This window comes from Bemisia tabaci, chromosome 1 (genome assembly GCF_918797505.1).
Source record: "Bemisia tabaci chromosome 1, PGI_BMITA_v3".
NCBI lineage: Eukaryota > Metazoa > Arthropoda > Insecta > Hemiptera > Aleyrodidae > Bemisia > Bemisia tabaci.
Genome location: NC_092793.1, coordinates 87,496,347 through 87,515,200, shown reverse-complemented (window position 1 = coordinate 87,515,200; position 18,854 = coordinate 87,496,347). Strand labels below are relative to the sequence as shown.

The 18,854-nt window shown below is 38.5% G+C and overlaps 2 protein-coding genes across 11 annotated transcripts in view; one reads left to right on the top strand and one right to left on the bottom strand.

Moving 5' to 3' along the window:
* chinmo (Chronologically inappropriate morphogenesis) overlaps nucleotides 1–18,854 on the bottom strand; it is a 132,058-nt gene that overhangs the window by 10,486 nt on the left and 102,718 nt on the right. The window lies entirely within an intron of this gene.
* Nucleotides 1–18,854, top strand: part of LOC109032902 (UNC93-like protein MFSD11) — a 57,737-nt gene that overhangs the window by 13,605 nt on the left and 25,278 nt on the right. For all 9 annotated transcript variants that reach the window (XM_019045247.2, XM_019045248.2, XM_019045244.2 and 6 more), the window contains exon 4: nucleotides 13,419–13,595. In XM_019045247.2, coding sequence (XP_018900792.2) covers nucleotides 13,419–13,595 — 177 coding nt within the window. The remainder of the gene's footprint in view (nucleotides 1–13,418; nucleotides 13,596–18,854) is intronic.

The following is an 18,854-nucleotide window of genomic DNA, read 5'->3' as shown; positions in this document are numbered from 1 at the left end:
CTCTTCCCAGGGCCTCTTAGTGAGATTGTAGAAAGCATAAATTATTCTTGTGTGTACAGATAATACAGGGTGTCCCAAAAGTCCGTACCCCCCCTCGTAACTTTTGAACGGTTAGAGGTAGAAAAACGAAACTTTAGGAATATTTCTATCTTAAAGTGGTCCATCTTCTAGGGGGGTCAAAATTTTTGTTCCCCTCTCAGGGGGGGCGCGGGGGCCCCCAACTTTTTTTTTCAAATTGTAACCCCTATCTTGTGATACATCATTAGAGAGAACATAAAAAACTAAGAATTTTGGCGTAAACCGCAAATCAATATCTTAATTTTTGACCGAGTTATGATTAGTTTGAAGTAATTTCTGTGATTTTTACTTGAAAGTGCTTACAATTTGGTAAATTTTCCCGTTTTATTTTTTTCTTAACAATAAATTGAACCGGAGATATGATTTATTGAAAATAGGTCAAATTTGACCTTTGACCTATCATAACTCGGTCAAAAATTAAGATATTGATTTGCGGTTTGCGCCAAAATTCTTAGTTTTTTATGCTCTTTCTAATGATGTATCACAAGATAGGGTTTACCATTTGAAAAAAAAAGTTGGGGGCCCCCGCGCCCCCCCTGAGGGGGGAACAAAAATTTTGACCCCCCTAGATGATGGACCACTTTAAGATAGAAATATTCCCAAAGTTTCGTTTTTCTATCTTTAACCGTTCAAAAGTTACGAGGGGGGGGGGGGTACGGACTTTTGGGACACCCTGTATAAGGAAATATAAGGAATAAAATTAATACTTACTTTACTTCAGGAGAGGAAAAATTTAGGAAAATTTTGCATAGGATTTCAGAACATTTGGAGCGGAAAGGATTTCTCTTCTATCCACCCTCCCTCTATCGTTTTGTCAGAATTTGAATGAGATGGCCAATGATTTTGGTTAAAGGCTACATCAGGAAAAAAATTGGTGGATAAAAGGAAAGACATGGATAACATTTGCGTTAGACCTTTAGATGTATAGCTCTTACAGGAAACTCTGCTTCTAGACTCAACATCTCTAGTGTCTGGCTGCGGTGGTTTCTGGGAGTTTCAGCTTGGTGAATTTGAGCGTCAAACAACATTTGCGCTCGACTGAACATGAAAAATGCAAAATCATGATTGGAGAGCTTTTCTGTACTTTTTCTGCATTCTTTCTTTGCTTTGCCTTACGGGGAGTCGGACTTTGAAAAATCGAAAAATGTATTATTTTCAGTTTTTTGTGTAACTATTTTTTACATACTCTCAGGATTAAGATGAGACAAAGATGAACTCTTTCTGATCATTAGTTGAGGCAGAAAGAATATTTGAATGCGTCGAGGTCGTGCGTTGTCCCAACCTTACTATACCTACCCCAAAAGTCTTACTGAATCTTTAACCCTTGATTCCCGCGGATAATCACAATTTTTTACACATATTTTTCTGTTTCTCAGGATCTACTGGGTTTTTTTCACTTTTTTTTTTTGTTTTTGTTTTTTTTTTATTCCTTGTACTCTTTTGCACAGTTTAACACAGGCTTTTCTTGATAAATTGATTTTTATAATTTTGAGGACACTTTAAAGTCAATATTTTTGGGAAAAAAATATTACGAAATTGAAAAAATTCATAAAAAGTCGAATTTTCAAAATTTTGGAAAACCCCCGTGTTAAATTCATCCTGAAGGTGTCAGAAATCTAACAAAACAAACCGGATGAAAAAAGACCTAGTAGACTCTGAGAAAAAGAAAGTTGAAGTTCGATAAATTAACATGGGCTAGCATAGGAAGTCCGACTCCCCTTAAAGCAACTTCCTGATGCATTAACTCTATACATTATTTCTTTCTTCAGTTTTTTGGGAGGATTATGCGGAAATTAACGTAAACTTGTGAACTTTATGGATGATATAAAACTTTTGTTCTTTCGCGTGATGAAGAGTTTGGATGCAACAACATTGTTTCACCAGCAGTTTTTACACCCTGCTGAGATGAAGAAAGGGTTTGGTAAAAATAATAACTATTTAAAACAGGTATCGCAAATTATTTTAAGATCGGCCTGTTTGGTCGACTTTTGCTGGATTCCTCTCTATTGAAATGTTGGAAGCAAACAGGGTTATTCAAAATCGGCGATTATGCCCCCCTCTTCGATTTTGCCTGGAGTTAGATATGTTGTTCCATATCACAAGACACGCCTTTTTCCGGCATTGGCAAGTTCACCCGAAATTTTTCTCGCGCGCAAGTTGAAAACAGGCAAATTCTGTAAATGGCATTAAAATTGAGCTATGAAGTTGCGGTTTTAACAGAAATTCTCTAAAAATTGCGCACTTTTAGGAAATAACCATGTTTTTAATGCCGCATTAATTTTAACATGCATTGTTGCCAATTTTTCGATTTTTAAATTCGACAAAGGGTATCCCTGGGTAAGGGCACCAAAATGCCCCTCCTCACGGATTTTTAATTTAATGGTCTAAACCCTTTCAGGAGGTCCTGAAAACATGGTTTTGGGAAATTTTACCCTCCTGACCCCAACCACCCCCCGTCCAGCCCCGAAACACCCATTTTTCGGGGAATTTTGGGGTATTTTCACGTTTTATTTCATATCTCCCGCAATTTTCGATAAAAATGCACCAAAATTTCACCAGTTTTACATCAGACCAGTCAGATTCTTGGGTAAAAAATCAAATTTATCGTACCTTATTTAGACCCCTAAAAAAATTCGTAAAAATCGTCAATTTCCATTTTTTCAGATTTTAGCGGTTTTAAAAAAAAACGAGGACACATACATTTTTGTTCTTGCCTTAAAATGTAGGTAATATACCCAGTTGTTACCAAAAAAAATTCCCAGCCTTCACGCGTGGTGCGTCCCACCGAAAAAATGGGTTTTTTGGCGCCAAAACGGTTAAAATGGCTCTTTTGAAGTGGCTCTTCTCAAGATAGTAACACTAAAATCTCTAATTTTTGGTTTCAATGTTTCAAGAAGCATGCCCTAGTATCGTCAGAAAAGGTTTCAAGTCGATCGAGTCCTTGCGCCCCACGTAAAGTATCGATTTTTGGCGCCAAAATGGTCAACATCGCTACCTCAGAAGAGGTTACTCGCATTTTTGAATTTACGGAGTTTAAAGTGCGGAGCCTTGCAAATGGTTTCATTTGATGAGAAAATAGCGGGGAAAAAATAAAAATTGAGAAAAAAATGTTTTAAAACGCGCCTCAAAGAGCCTGAAGTTCCGAGCGTGGCGTGCGAAGACGCGTTTTTTTGTCATTTCGCGAATTTTTATCATCCCTTTGAAATGTTCCTACAGCTTTGAAATTTTTAGAGGTTATACACTGTTTAGAGTACTTTACGAGAAAAATAATAAAATTTACATAGCTCAGTTTAAAATGCTCTTTTATCCCCATCAAAGAGGCCACGTCGTGCGATTTTGCCGATTTTCCCTTAAAATCTCCCCGCAAATCGGCAAATCGTAACCCAGGAGACTAGGTACATTGCCAAAACTCTTAATCATAAATCCCGTTACTGATTTCTTGTCAGTGTCACCACCCCAGTCAGAATCCAAAAAACACTGTAAAAGTTTATCTTGATTTCCTCTGATAAACGCCAAACGTAAATCAGCAGTAACTTCCGATGTGTACGACTGTACGTATAGCGTTTATTCCAACTCTTACATTTTTCATCATCCGCTTTTACAATGAGAATTTGACCTTGTGTGATTATAAAAACAACCTGATAAAGATTGTCTTGATGTCCTTCGCAAATCATTTCTGCATCTCGATAAAGCTCTACCATGCTGTCCTTGAAAATCGTACTTATGTTAGCATTGTCTAATTTTCTAACCGACAACCGATTCTTTCGTAAATCAGGAACATATATAGGTAAGACGTCTCAAATATTGCTCGCTATTCTTCCAATAGAAATATTCCCTGCTAAAAATTTCTCATGGGAATTTCACTCAGGCTGTTTTGGGCAGGAGAATAATTCCCCTGAGAAGTGGTTCCCATGAGAAGTGGCTCTCATGAGAAGTGGCTCCCATGGGAAGCTCCCTAATCCGTGCCCAAATTGCCGTCTCTATACTAGCAGAGCCATAGAAAAAAAAGATTAAGGATTAAACACGCAATGTAATTCGTACTATTGCCGTGGCATGTTTCAGACATGAGAGAAATTCTGAGCAACTTTGCTAATCTTTGGCACCGCGGTCATTCCCTAGCGGTTTCCTTTCTAAGTATTGACTACGCCCAACGTTACTCAACCCCCGTGATCGCCCGAGCACCGCTGCCGTGGAGCTCCGGAGGCTCGCGTGCTAATTGAGGATAATTTAGCAAGCATGAACGTCCCCTACACCGCGCCGATTCCATGATGGAAAGCAACGATATTCTTGGAAATTTCTACATTACGCTGTTTCAAAGAAACAAAAATAACAAAAAAAAGATCAATTTTTGGAAAGAAAGAAGTGAATAACACAGTGATAACACTTGAATCTAATAAAAAAAAGTATAGTTATTAAGACGAAGAAATATAAATGAATTAAATTGAATAAAATAAAATGAAAAATGGATAAATATATCATATAAATTAACATAAATAAAATAAAATAAAGTCAATTAAAAATAAAAAAATATATAGATTAACCTAAATAGATAAATAAAATACAGGGTTATCCAAAAGTCACTGACCACCCCTGTAACTTTTTTCCAAATTAAGATAGAAGTTTGAAACTTTGGCAATGTTCCTCGGTCTAAAGTAGCATTATTTGGTCCCCCCAAAATTTTGAGGGACGGGGGCTAACTTTGTTTTTTTCAAACGGCAACCCCCCCCCCCTTTGTGATACCTCATTCGAAAGATAATAAAAAAAGAAAATCTTTGGCGCAAACCGCAGGTCAAAATGTTGATTTTTGACAAAATGGCGGCCGGTCAAAGTTCAGAATGGCGGAAATCTGACATCTCCGTTGTTTATTGACGGATTGGCGTGAAACTCAGTATCTTGGGGTTTTTCGAGACAAGAAAAACGATTCTGGCATTGGTTTTCCAGAAAAGTCAGTCCTTTTCAAAATGGCGGCCTAGAGCGGAAAGTGGATATTTAGGCTGCTTATCGTTGGATTTGCATGTAACTTGGTATCCGGGGGTATCTCGGCACGAGAAGACCGAATCTTTCATTGAATATCTGAAATTCCGACAAATTTCAAAATGGCGGCAGAAAAATGGCAGGAAATCAGTTTTACGACTGTTTACCGATGGATTTGAATGAAATTCGATATCCTCGTGGTTTTTAGCTCGATAAAAAGGAATCTTTCATTAGATTCTTGAAATGCTAAATAATCGTTATCGAATTTCATGCAAATCCATCGGTAAACAGCCGTAAAACTGATTTCCTGCCATTTTTCTGCCGCCATTTTGAAATTTGTCGGAATTTCAGATATCCAATGAAAGATTCGGTCTTCTCGTGCCGAGATACCCCCGGATACCAAGTTACATGCAAATCCAACGATAAGCAGCCTAAATATCCACTTTCCGCTCTAGGCCGCCATTTTGAAAAGGACTGACTTTTCTGGAAAACCAATGCCAGAATCGTTTCTCTTGTCTCGAAAAACCCTAAGATACTGAGTTTCACGCCAATCCGTCAATAAACAACGGAGATGTCAGATTTCCGCCATTCTGAACTTTGACCGGCCGCCATTTTGTCAAAAATCAACATTTTGACCTGCAGTTTGCGCCAAAGATTTTCTTTTTTTATTATCTTTCGAATGAGGTATCACAAAGGGGGGGTTGCCGTTTGAAAAAAACAAAGTTAGCCCCCGCCTCTCAAAATTTTGGGGGGACCAAAAAGATGCTACTTTAGACCGAGGAACATTGCCAAAGTTTCAAACTTCTATCTCAATTTGGAAAAAAGTTACAGGGGTGGTCAGTGACTTTTGGATAACCCTGTAGATTAAAATAAATAAATAAATGAATAAAATAAAATAAAAATAGATTAAAATAAAGGAGTAAATCACATCAAATAAAGTAGATTAAAAAAACAATTAATAAGTAGAATATAATGTATTTTAATAAATAAAAAAAAATATGTTAAATTATTTGAATAAAATAGTAGTAGTGTATCGAATTTATTCGGCTCCATAGCATCTTTTGGGTATAACGCACCTGAAAAATATTATGAAAATCAATCAATAAATAAAAAAATTAATAGCTAAAAGAAAACGATAAATTAAAAAGATCAACAAATAAAAAAATCCTACATAAAAAAATCAATAAACAACAAAATTAACAAATAACTATGAAATAGATTGAAAAATGAATAAAATAAAAAAACAACCGAAAAGCCGGAAGTCCAACAACCAAACCTTAAAGCTACGGGACGCGCGGGGACGGAGGGACAGGACTGAAGATCCCCAGACTCCCATGGGTGCACAGGTGACCTCCTGTTCACTTCTTTAGGAGCACAGGAGCTTTCCTGGCTATTCCTTAGGTGAGCACATGTGATCTCTTGTCCATTCCCATGAGAAATGTTTATCAGGGCATAATTTGCAAACCATCTAAAGTAGATAAAAACGCAATGTTTTTTAGCACTGTACCTGGGTGAATTCAAATAAGGGTCAAATTCCAGGTTCTATTTCCTCCCAAAATTTTTTTCTGAATTTTTGGGCAAACCAAACTTTATTTTGACTATCATTAGGTGTAGACTTAGGAAATATAGCTCGTCGAGCTTAATAGTTGGGCTTAAACCCGAATTTTCACCGTCAAGTGTATCACTTCCCAAAATTTGCCGTAATTTTGCCTGATTTCCTAAATTTTCATCTCAGAGGTGACATATAATACTTTTAATTAAAAATTGAACACAATTGTCATAAAAGCATCGTCGAGCACTAAATTAAAACATAATTAAAAACATGTAACCCTTTCATATCTTGCAGAACCAAAAAAATTAAGAAAAAATTCATCCGTCATGAAAGATATCTGGAGCTTATTCTGCTTGTCTTTTAGACAGTTCCGTCTGTTTATCAAAATGCGCACTGTTTTCGTTTCACACAAGAAGAAGCTTTTATTTCTTGGAATATTGCAATACAAAATGGATTATAAACACCGAATTTTAAAACTTCGAGTGGGCGTGTACCCGCTAAAGTGGTGATAAGGCCAGGAAAAGTTTGAGGACTTACATTAACATAACAATTACACCGGTCAACTTTTTTTTTTTTTTTTTTTTTTTTTTTTGAGTTTTGATTTTCCGAAGATTTGCCAATGGTTTCGGAGTAGATTTTTGGCGCTGATTCTAAAGAACACCTCCATTTACCTGTATCAATGCGATTTATCCTGGGAAAGTTCGGAATTTTTCCGGAGAAGTCGGAATTTTCCTTAAAAATCTAGCTTTTCCAGAAGAGTCAATTTTCCGGGAGAATCTGTGCAAGATGGAAAAAACACAGGAATTTTTCGATTTCGTATCCTATGATACATAAGAAACCCTATTGCACCCCTATTATAATTTCCTTTCTTTTCCTTATACCAAGGTTTTCCGGTCCAGTTCCATTAAAATCAATTAATTAGTCACCGAGATAGTGTTTTAAGCCACGGCCACCATCTTAGATTTTTGAACTTCGGAAATTTGACTAAAATTCGAGTTCCCCATTCAAAAATACCCGCGGGTACCAAGTTCCGCGTAAATCGATTGATTAGGCTCTGAGATAGCATTTTAGGTCATGTCCGCCATCTTGGATTTTCGAATTTTAAAAATTTGACTAAAAATTCAAGTTCCCCATTGAAAAGTACCCCCGGGTACCAAGTTTCACTTTAATCGACTGATTAGGTGCTGAGATAGCATTTTAGGCCACGTCCGCCATCTTGGATTTTCGAATTTTGAAAATTCGACTAAAAATTCGAGTTTCCCATTCAAAAATACCCCCGGGTACCAAGTTTAGCGTAAATCGATTGATTAGGCGCTGAGATAGCATTTTAGACCATGTCCGCCATCTTGGATTTTCGAATTTTCAAAATTCGACTAAAAATTCGAGTTTCTCATTGAAAAATACCTCCGTGTACCAAGTTTCACTTAAATCGGTCGAAAAGAGCGCCTACAGGGCTTAAACAAACAAGTCCCAGTTGATTAGGCGCTGCGATAGCATTTTAGGTCATGTCCGCCATCTTGGATTTTCGAATTTTCAAAATTCGACTAAAAATTTGAGTTCCCCATTGAAAAATACCCCCGGGTACCAAATTTCACTTAAATCGGTAGAAAAGAGCGCCTACAGGGCTTAAACAAGCAAGTCTCAGTTGTAACAGTTTTCCACTCTGTCCCACTTAACTGGGACATGGGACAGGATGGAAACCAAGGCGGATAAAGAATGGTGGTCGCATTTCGTACCCTCTGGACGTCACACGGTATCGGGTACATGGGCTGGCCGAGGCCGGGGGGGCCGACTCAACCCAACTCAACCTCGGATTGCACGGCAAAACCCGTACCCTCCTGACGTCACAACGCTTCAAGATGGCAGCCAAAATCCAAATGCGACCACCATTCTTTATCCACCTTGGATGGAAACATATGGGACAGGATGGAACGGGACAGGATGGAATAAGCTGTTTTTTAAGCTTATCTCTAACAGTAAAGACAATTTAGGTGTTTTTTTTCACGGAATATTTAGTAGCACGTCCTAGAGGATCGGAATAAGAGAAAATTTTCCCTAACGCACACTTCGAAAGTATTTTACGAGCTGATATTAGTGTGTGTGTGTATGCTTGACGCCCTGTTAGTTATCATGTATAGCATTCTGTTTGGCATCATTAATGGCGTTAATCTTGCTCAAAAATTTGTGAATTTCAGAATTTTTGCCATCTACGACGTGTGAACTAGTCAATCAAAACAAAAAAAGTCGTTTTTGGAAAAACCTCAACGTTACGGCAATCATTTAGAGCTTATTACATCGTTGCCATGTCTCTCCTGACTGTTGCTGACTGTTGCTCGGGACAATGATTCTAGCGCGTGAAAAAGTTATTGATGGAGCAAAAAATAAATTGACATATTTTTTTTCTCAAATTCAAAAGCATTACCTATCATCTCCGATAAAGTTTTCTTAAATAATCACTCTAGTTATGCTGCAACATCGATTTAAAGTCAAGAACCAGGCACGGGGGACACGCAAATTTGGGACAAATGTAGGCAATTTGCACATTCAAAGTTCTCCTAAATTTTTATTTCAGTCCAAATAAAGTGGGAAATAGCATGTAATAGTCAACAATAGTGTGGAAAATGAGAAAAAAATTTGATCTGCCCATGTTTCTCAGATTATGACGATTAAAACAGCTCGGGAAACCAAATTAGACGCTTATTTGAACTCACCCACCTGTTCCCAAGTTTGGTGACGTCTTTGTAGGATGCTGTAAGGTCTTGTATGCAGTTCCAATGAATATAGTTCTGGGATGCTCCACTATGGTGGACTGCAGTCACATATAGGCCCGTGGCATTTTCCCTGAAGTTCTATGATGATCCACGAGACACCGTGGGAGGTCCCACGAGAGCACATACGGGTCACATATACACTCTCATGGGAGCACAAGGGTCACATGTTGGCTCCCAGGGGAGCGCATGGGTCACATGTTAGCTCCCAGGGGAGCTCACGGGCTCCCCTGACAATTCCCCAGGGGTGCACATGTGATGTCGTGTCATTCCCCTAGGAGCACATGTGATCACATGCCATTCCCCTGGGAGCGCATGTGATCACATGCCATTCTCCGCATTCTCGTGAGAGCGCATGTGATCACATGGATTGCATTATGCAAAAAGGAACCACTAGCATTGCAATGTTGCTAAGATTGTGCAACTTCTTTTGTCTTGGAGGAAAAACCCGATTATCCATTTATAGTTTCTATTTTCGCTAAAAACTGTAAATTTAAGACAAAAATTACCATCTAAATTTCATAGTTTTTCACGATTTCCGCAATTTTATTGCAAAAGATGAAGTTGCACAATCTCAGCATCATTGCAATGCTAGTGGTTCCTTTTTGCAAAATGCAATCCACATGTCATTCCCATAAGAATTTTTTAGCAGGGTTAGTAATGACGTTTGTACTTCCCACTCCAAATGCTTCCATAAAATTATGATTTTGTGCGAGAGCAATTTTAATCGGATCTTTCAAAAGAATAAGTTTACGGTAAAACCTTTTCTAGAAAACGATATGATTAGAATCATTATTTCAACTCACATTACTGTCGGTGAGAAAACAGGCACTGCGTAACTGCTGCTGCTGCTGCCAGCAGCGTACAATTGACCCCTTTCTGCTTTCTTCCTTTGGATGTCGAATGCTGCACTTTCCAACTTCGTTGGTCGCCATTAGATCGAGAGCTCACCCGAAAAATTTAAACCGAAAATATCTAAAAATGGCACCATTTTTTTTTCGATGTCTTTTTTGTTGATGTCCAAAAATCTGTCGGTCTGACAGATCATATCGGTGACGCTTAACGGCCATGTAACCTCAAATTTAAAAAGAAATTGTCAAAATTTAACTGGAGAGAGCTATGCATGAAATTTTCATCATCATGTAGATTTTATGCCCATAATGCAGATGAATCGGTCTGGCAGTCGAAATCGGTGACCGAATGGTCGCCAGACCAATTTAAAATTTGAAAAATTTCCGAAATTTTAACTGGGGAGATCTACAGATGAAACTAGTCTCATTGTATTAGAAACATTGCCACGAATCGATATCACAGGCGGTCGCGGCAGTCGATATCGGTTACTAAAAGGCTTGCCGGACCGCCCTAAAGTTGGAAAATTGCATTGTAATTTATATCTAATGAGGCACTAAAGCTCGCGTGAGTAATTGAAACGCTGTGTGAACTTGGTTTCAGTCATCCTTTTGAATTTAATCCCTGAAATGAAAATGGCTTGGCCTGGTGTCTGAAGCAAGTGACGTTATGGTCACCTTTCAAAAAAATTTAAAAAAAAAAATCGAAATTTTAACAGGAAAGATTTACTGATGAAACCGGTCTCATTTCATTGGAAAAATAGTCACGAAACGACATTTATCGGTCCAGCAGTCGATATCGGTGACCATATGCTCGCCAGACCGTCCTAAAAGTAGAAAAATTGAATTTTAATTTATTTTGGGGTACCAATGGATTGTGAGTTTTAAAAGGGCTGCATGAGTACGGTTTTAGCCACATTTTAATCATTCGTCAGAATTTAATCCCTAAAGTACCTTTGTATTAAAGTACCGAAGACCCAGTGTTTCGGTAGCTTACCGACAACCGATAGAATAGCTCTATTGGGTGGTGGTCGCCAATAAACGATCCTCACGGACCACGCAGCGGCGCGAAAAACCGCAGAGGTACACTCAGAGTTAAGAAATTTCATGAAAGATTATAAAAAGAAATTTCATTTAATACGCAGAATTCAGGATTAAACCCTTGAAACTTATGAATCTCCTTAAGTTCATTTATAGGCACGTGGTAAACTGTGAACAGGAACTTTAGAAATGCCCAGAAAGTTGAGTGAAACAGCAAAAACATAATTTTGAATTTTTTATCTTAAATTTTGGTTGAACACACAGCCGTACCGGTTGAACACCAAAATAAATTTTACGGATAAAGTAAGACGTTAGCTTTCATATTTGGAGCAAAACAAATTTCTTGACTATAAAGAATCCTAGTACCCCCTAATAGTATATCGTTCTTTTTTGGTACAAAAGAGAGGGATCTTGAACTATCTTTGAAACAATTTAAATGATTTTTTCATTTGTCTCTGATTTTTTCAGAAATTAACAGTTTGAAATTTGAGGTTAGGGTCCCCGGTCCCCCTCCCCATGATGAGCCAGAACTGCCAGAAGAGAAAGAGTAGTAAGAGAAGACCAGAAGAGAAGAGCTGAGAGAAGACCGCGCTCCAACTGGTCTAATTGACGAATATTATTCTCTTTGAAAATAAAAACAAATTCTGTTAGAAAAAATAAGCATTTTTGACATTTTGTCGGTCGAAAGAAATTTCATTGGGAAAAAAGAAATTTCTTTTAGCAACTCTGGGTACACTGCGATTCCGCGCTAATATCAGTCATAAACCTTGAGACGGAAGCAAAAATCCCCGTGGAAATCGGAGCAACCGAGAAGAATTTATTTACGAACATAGATTTCATTTCCGGATTTATATATTAAGTATTACGACGATTAAACTGATGTACCTAAATATGAAGATATTAAGATTCAAATTAAGATTTTGCTATTTTTGTTAACCTCCCATATTGGAAATAGTGATAAAAGAAAGATGGTCTCCGCCAACAATGGACCATTAGACAAGGTACGAATTTAAGCAATCTGATATATGTTTCTTAACCAGAATTTCACGTAGAACACGATTCAAACTACGAAAATTACCGAAATCAACTTCTAGCGAAGATATTAACGTTTTTATTTCACATTGGGTACGAGGAATTTGAACTGCCCGCTCACAAGAAACTCAAAGCTCTACGTGAGTCAAATCGCGCACTACAACGGTTTCAGCAAGCTTCTCAATCGAGCAATGTTCATTTTCCACCATAAGTTGTTCAAACTATTGGTAATCTGCTATAGCTGAGCCAAAGTGTCAAGATTGAAGTTGAAGATTTTTACATCGCAGAGACTGTCATGATAAACATTTAGCGCGCGATGTGAATCACGTAGAGCATTGAGTTTTCATGAGCGGGTGGTTTGAATTCACGCATCAAGAATCATTAAATATCTTCGTCGGGAGTTGATTTGGGTAATTTTCGTTGTGCGTATCGTGTTCTACGTGAAATTTTGGTTGAGAAACATGTATCAGAATGCTGAGGTTCGTACCTTGTCTAGTGGTCCATTGGTTCATTTTTCTGTTGAAATTCCTATCAGAATTCAACACTTTGTAGGCCCCTTATACAAAAATTTAAATACATACTGTGTAGGTCGAATTCCGTATTGGTTCAATTTTCTGTTGGTCAGAATGTGTGAAGGTCAAATGTGGGTAAAATATGTATGTTCATAGATTGTGTTATATGCTAAGCTTTTAAGGTCAAGGGACAGGTAACCTAGTTTATACCCAAGTAGCAGAGGTTGCAACAACTTGCAACAAAATCGTTTGATTCTTGCAACTAATAGATTGATGTGCAGATTGCTTACTCTTTCCCCCGAAGGAGCTATCATTGTCGGAACTAGTTGCAATTAAGTTGAAACATGTTTCAACTTCAAAGTATTGCTGGTTGCCTATCTTTAGATTTTAAACAACTTTGGTGCAGCAATTTTGGAATCTCAGCAGGTGCACCTTTGTCTTCCGATCAGATCGCCGGAAATCGGCAATTATCGACCAAAAGTTGACCGAAAGTTGCAATTTTGTTGCAACTAATACCAACATTGTTTCAATCTGTTGCAACTTTTACATTGAAAAATGCTATTTGGGTAACTTTGTAATGTCACTAACTTTTAAATCAATTTCCATTTAACAGGGTATTTATTCTGTCTCTGTTCATACCATTGACATGGGTTACATATCTTAGTTCCATTATGGCCGGTTGCATGGCTGCAATTTTGTGGACTGGTCATGTCAATTACTTAGTGTTGAATTCAGAACCATACATGATTGCCAAGTGTGCAGGCCTATTCTCTGCAATTTTTCAACTAAGGTATGTTCCTTGTATATTTAGAATGCTGCATGAAATGCATGATTTTTTCTTCTTACTTTCAGGAATAAAATCATTCGTGTATTTATCGAAAAAAATGAATGGACTGAATGCTTAAAACAAAAATTACAAAGAACGATGTAAAAATCAAGCATAAAGGCCAAAAATAATGCTTTTAGGTCGTTTGGTTTACTAAAAGCTGGTCTACAACGACGTCTAATAAATTACGTCTAATGAGAAAAAGTCTAATTTATTAGGTCCACAGATAGTAAGTCTGAGAAGTCGATCGTGTAACCCAAGTAGCAGTGATCGCGATAAATAGCGATTTTATCGGTTGGTTATCGCGATTATTTCGATGGCAATATATATCGAGATATTATCGCATAAAAAATTGCGATAGATGGCGATGAAATTGCTACACATCGCAATTTTTGGTTCGATAAAATCGCGATAAATTTTCGCCAGTAAAATCGAGATTAAATCGCCACTTATCGCGATTTTTATTTTGGAATATCGCGATAAATCGTCCGGCGATAAAATCGCGATTTTATCCGGCCGATAAGATCGAGTATAATAGCTCATCAGATTTTAATGATCCTAGCGATTTTATCGCCGATAAAATTGGAATACATCCCGATTTTTCCGTTGAAAAATGCTACTTGAGAAGAATTAAGAGCTCACCCTGGTAAAAATAGCCATAAAGGCGATAGAGAAATCTTGTGGCCGGCTGTAGGATTTTCTATAGGTAGCTTTTACAGCTGGCGATAGGATTTTCTTATCGCCCTTATGGCCGGCGATAAAAAGCTCTATCGCCACGAATGGCCGGCGATAAAAAGCTCTTTCACCACGAATGGCCGCCGATGGAACGCTCAATCGCCGGCTATAGCCACGAATGGCCGGCGATAGAACGTTCAATCGCCGGCTATAGCCACGAATGGCCGGCGATAGAACGTTCAGTCGCCGGCTATAGCTACGAATGGCCGGCGATAGAACGTTCTACAGCCGGCGATAGCCACGAATAGCCGGCGATAGAACGTTTTACAGCCGGTGATAGCCACGAATGACCGACGATGGAGCGTTCCACAGCCGGCGGTAGCTATGAATAGCCTGCGATAGGACATTCAATAGCTGGCCATTTGTGGCTGTCACTAGATAGGTAGTGGTGGTAGGATAACGGCAATAACCATCCGCTGCCAAGACAGCCATCTGTAGCCGGCAACAGAATGTTCAGTATCTGGCGATTAGAAATACGCGTGAGCACGAGGGGCAATTAAAAAAGTAACTTTTTTCGAAAATCATCATAAGCGCCAGTGAATCTATCCTGAAAATTTCTTTTCTATAAATATTTTTCTTCAATTTTTTCTCAATATACTTTTCGATAATTTGATTTGATTTGATTTTGATTTTTTTTTATTTGAATCGACCATATACACTGTTAAAAATCGTTGATTCCGTCCGACGGAAAATCCGGAGTGAGAATGAATAGGGGAGTGAGATTCAGAGCATAGGTACTGAGATGTGTCGCATGAGTGCGCAAAGCACTCCGCACCGGAGATTCAGTTGGGCCCTATAAGCAGAGTTAAGAAATTTCGTGAAAGATTATAAGAAGAAACTTCATGAGGAAATTTCAAGAAATTTCATGGGGAAAAAAGAAATTTCGTGAAATTTAAGAAATTTCACGGGGAAAAAATTCTTTCCGCTGGAAAGTGAAATTTCATAAGGCTCGAATAAATTTTACAAAAGTTGAAATTTATCAATTTTTTTTAGAATTATTGATTGAACCTTTGAAGGTCTGAAAGCGTCACAGATGGTCTTTCTGTTGACGCTGCGGTGTTATGCTTCTCTACTGAAGGTGCCAGACACAAAGAGGGGGTAAAAAGGGGAGTTTAGAGAGGAAAACCCCAACCTAACTTCTGAACTAAACGGAACGTTTGCAACGCGCGAATGTTGGCTTGGGCTGAGTTAAGAAATTTAGTGAAGGATTATAAAAAGAAATTTCATGAGGAAATTTCAAGAAACATACAACAATAAGAATGCAGGATTAAACCCTAGAAACTTATGAATCTCCTTAAGTCCCTATATACACACGTGGTAAACTGTGAAAGGGAACTTTAGAAATGCCCAGAAAGTTGAGTAAAACAGCAAAAACATAATTTTGAATTTTTTTTCTCAAATTTTGGTTGAACACACAGCCGTACCGGTTGAACACCAAAATAAATTTTACGGATAAAGTAATAGACGTTAGCTTTCATATTTGGAACAAAACAAATTTCTTAACTATAAAGAATCCCAGTACCCCTTAAGTAATAGTCTATCCTTCTTTTTTGGTACAAAAGGGAGGGAGGGATCTTAAACTATCCTTGAAACAATTTAAATGATTTTTCAGAAATTAACAGTTTCCTTCGCCAACATATTTCTTTTTTTAAATAGGAAATATTTGATAAATAAGTAGCTCCAATTGGTCTAATTGACGATTATTATCCCCTTTAAAAATAAAAACACATTCTGTTTGAAAAAACAAGCATTTTTGACATTTTTTCAGTCGAAAGAAATTTCATGGGGAAAAAAGAAAATTCATGAAATTTCTTGTGAAATTTCACGAAATTTCATTCGATGAAATTTCACGAAATTTCATTCGATGAAATTTCTTTTAGCAACTTTGGGCTTGGGGTAAAAATTTAGAATCACTGTTTCTAGACGTTTCTTAGCCACCTGAATGTATCCCCAGAAGTTTCAATATATTTCATGATATTTCGTGAAAGAACCCCGCACAGAGCATGGGCTCAGCGGCTCTCGATGAAAGTTGATGAAACTTTAATAGATTGTTATAAAGTTCATAATTAAGGGAAAGCCAAAAAATTAGCTCACTTTTACGAGTAGAAGCTGAGATATTCGCGATTGAACCCGGACTATTTTCTGTGCGGCGGAGGTAAATGGGCGCTCCGCGTCGCCGTCGCCTTATAGCACTTCGGCCAGGAAACCCCCTCTCCCCACCAGGTAGCTACGATGTCGCATTGTTTACACTCACAAGGGGAACTTACGGACCTGCTGCCTCCGATTGGGCTGAATTTTTTTTTACAGACTCTATGGACCAATTCTAGAGGTTAAGTTGAGCCGTTTTCCCGAATGCGCAATAGGAAGGGCGTAAAAAATTCCCAAAAGTTGCGTTTTCGGCGTGTGATTTGGTCGTGCGGCGCTTGGCAACACTGAAGCAGCCTCTTGTACCGCTTTATCGGCCTGAAGGTTTCAGCGAAGTCCGGAGCCCTACTGCACACGTACTGGTTCCATGATAGTGATGTCCCGGGTTCGATCCTCGACTTTTTATTTTCCGCATGACCACGTAACATTTTATTTTTATTTCTTCATCCGCATTTATAAATCAAGCAGTTCCGATCACTATCCCCCCCCCCCCTCATTTTACGTACATTTTCCCCCGATATTTATTCACATTGGCCACATATAATCGTATGAAACTTCATTGATATAAATTAATGAATTAAAAAGCAAAGGGCTATAAAATAATGTGTTTCTTGGTGACCCTTGCGTGCACATGGGTTTGGGGTTGCTCTTCGATTTATTTACACATTACATATTTTTCCAGGAAAACATTGGGAGAAAATGTAGGAACTCTTATGTTTTCTTTTGCTTTTTAATTCATTAATTTATATCAATGAAGTTTCATACGATTATATGTGGCCAATGTGAATAAATATCGGGGGGAAATGTACGTAAAATGAGGGGGGGGGGGATAGTGATCGGAACTGCTTGATTTATAAATGCGGATGAAGAAATAAAAATAAAATGTTACGTGGTCATGCGGAAAATAAAAAGTCGAGGATCGAACCCGGGACATCACTATCATGGAACCAGTACGTGTGCAGTAGGGCTCCGGACTTCGCTGAGACCTTCAGGCCGATAAAGCGGTACAAGAGGCTGCTTCAGTGTTGCCAAGCGCCGCACGACCAAATCACACGCCGAAAACGCAACTTTTGGGAATTTTTTACGCCCTTCCTATTGCGCATTCGGGAAAACGGCTCAACTTAACCTCTAGAATTGGTCCATAGAGTCTGTAAAAAAAAATTAGCCCAATCGGAGGCAGCAGGTCCGTAAGTTCCCCTTGTGAGTGTAAACAATGCGACATCGTAGCTACCTGGTGGGGAGAGGGGGTTTCCTGGCCGAAGTGCTCGAGCAAGGTAAGGCTAGAGTACCTGTATAGGGAGAGTAGCGACAGATCTGAAACTCCGAAAGTCCATCAGGCCTTCACCGATGCCTCCGCGAATAAAATTAGGGCCCAAAAGGGCAGCCAACCTATGAATTTCGAATGTCCAGAGCGATTTACAAATACAATTGTTACGAACCGTCGTTTAGAAAGCATGTATTTGGTTTACTTTTTGCATAAATTTACTTATTTTTGCGAAAGAACGCTCATTTATATACATTCTTAGCCATCTTGGTTAGAATTGAAAGCTGTAGGCTGGCAGTGAAATTTTGTGTGTTAGAAGTTGCTCAGAAGGGTGGCTGCACTTTTGGGCCCTAAGCCCTCCATGAACCGATCTGTCGCTATACTCTCCCTATACAGGTACTCTAGGTAAGGCGACGGCGACGCGGAGCGCCCATTTACCTCCGCCGCACAGAAAATAGTCCGGGTTCAATCGCGAATATCTCAGCTTCTACTCGTAAAAGTGAGCTAATTTTTTGGCTTTCCCTTAATTATGAACTTTATAACAATCTATTAAAGTTTCATCAACTTTCATCGAGAGCCGCTGAGCCCATGCTCTGTGCGGGGTTCTTTCATTCGAATAAACTTCATGAAATTTTCCATCTCTGTTCTCTTCAATTATTGTCCCAGTCGGATTTCTGTTGCCATCTTAAAGTTTTGTGACGTCAGGCGCGTGCCGGTTTTCCCGGCGACAACCGACCGAATCTAAGTAGCGCGTATTATTGCGCGTTTCAAATCTTCACCTGTTCTCATGAAAATGAGGATACGATTCGAGGCATTGTGTGAAAATTGAGAGATAATTTATCCGTCACATTCCTCCCTAGAAATGTGCCTGTTCAAGCTGCATTTAGTTTTTTATTTCTGAATGATGAAACAATCTCAAAGGATCGTAATATGACCTATTTTTAAAGCATGATCTATTTCAAAGACTCGCATAGCATCATTAGTTTGAAATTGCCCAAAATCGTCAGAGCATGAGAACTAAAGTTTTGGAAAACTGGATCTAAAATTTTTCTCCTAAAAATCTGAGGGTTTGCTTTCTT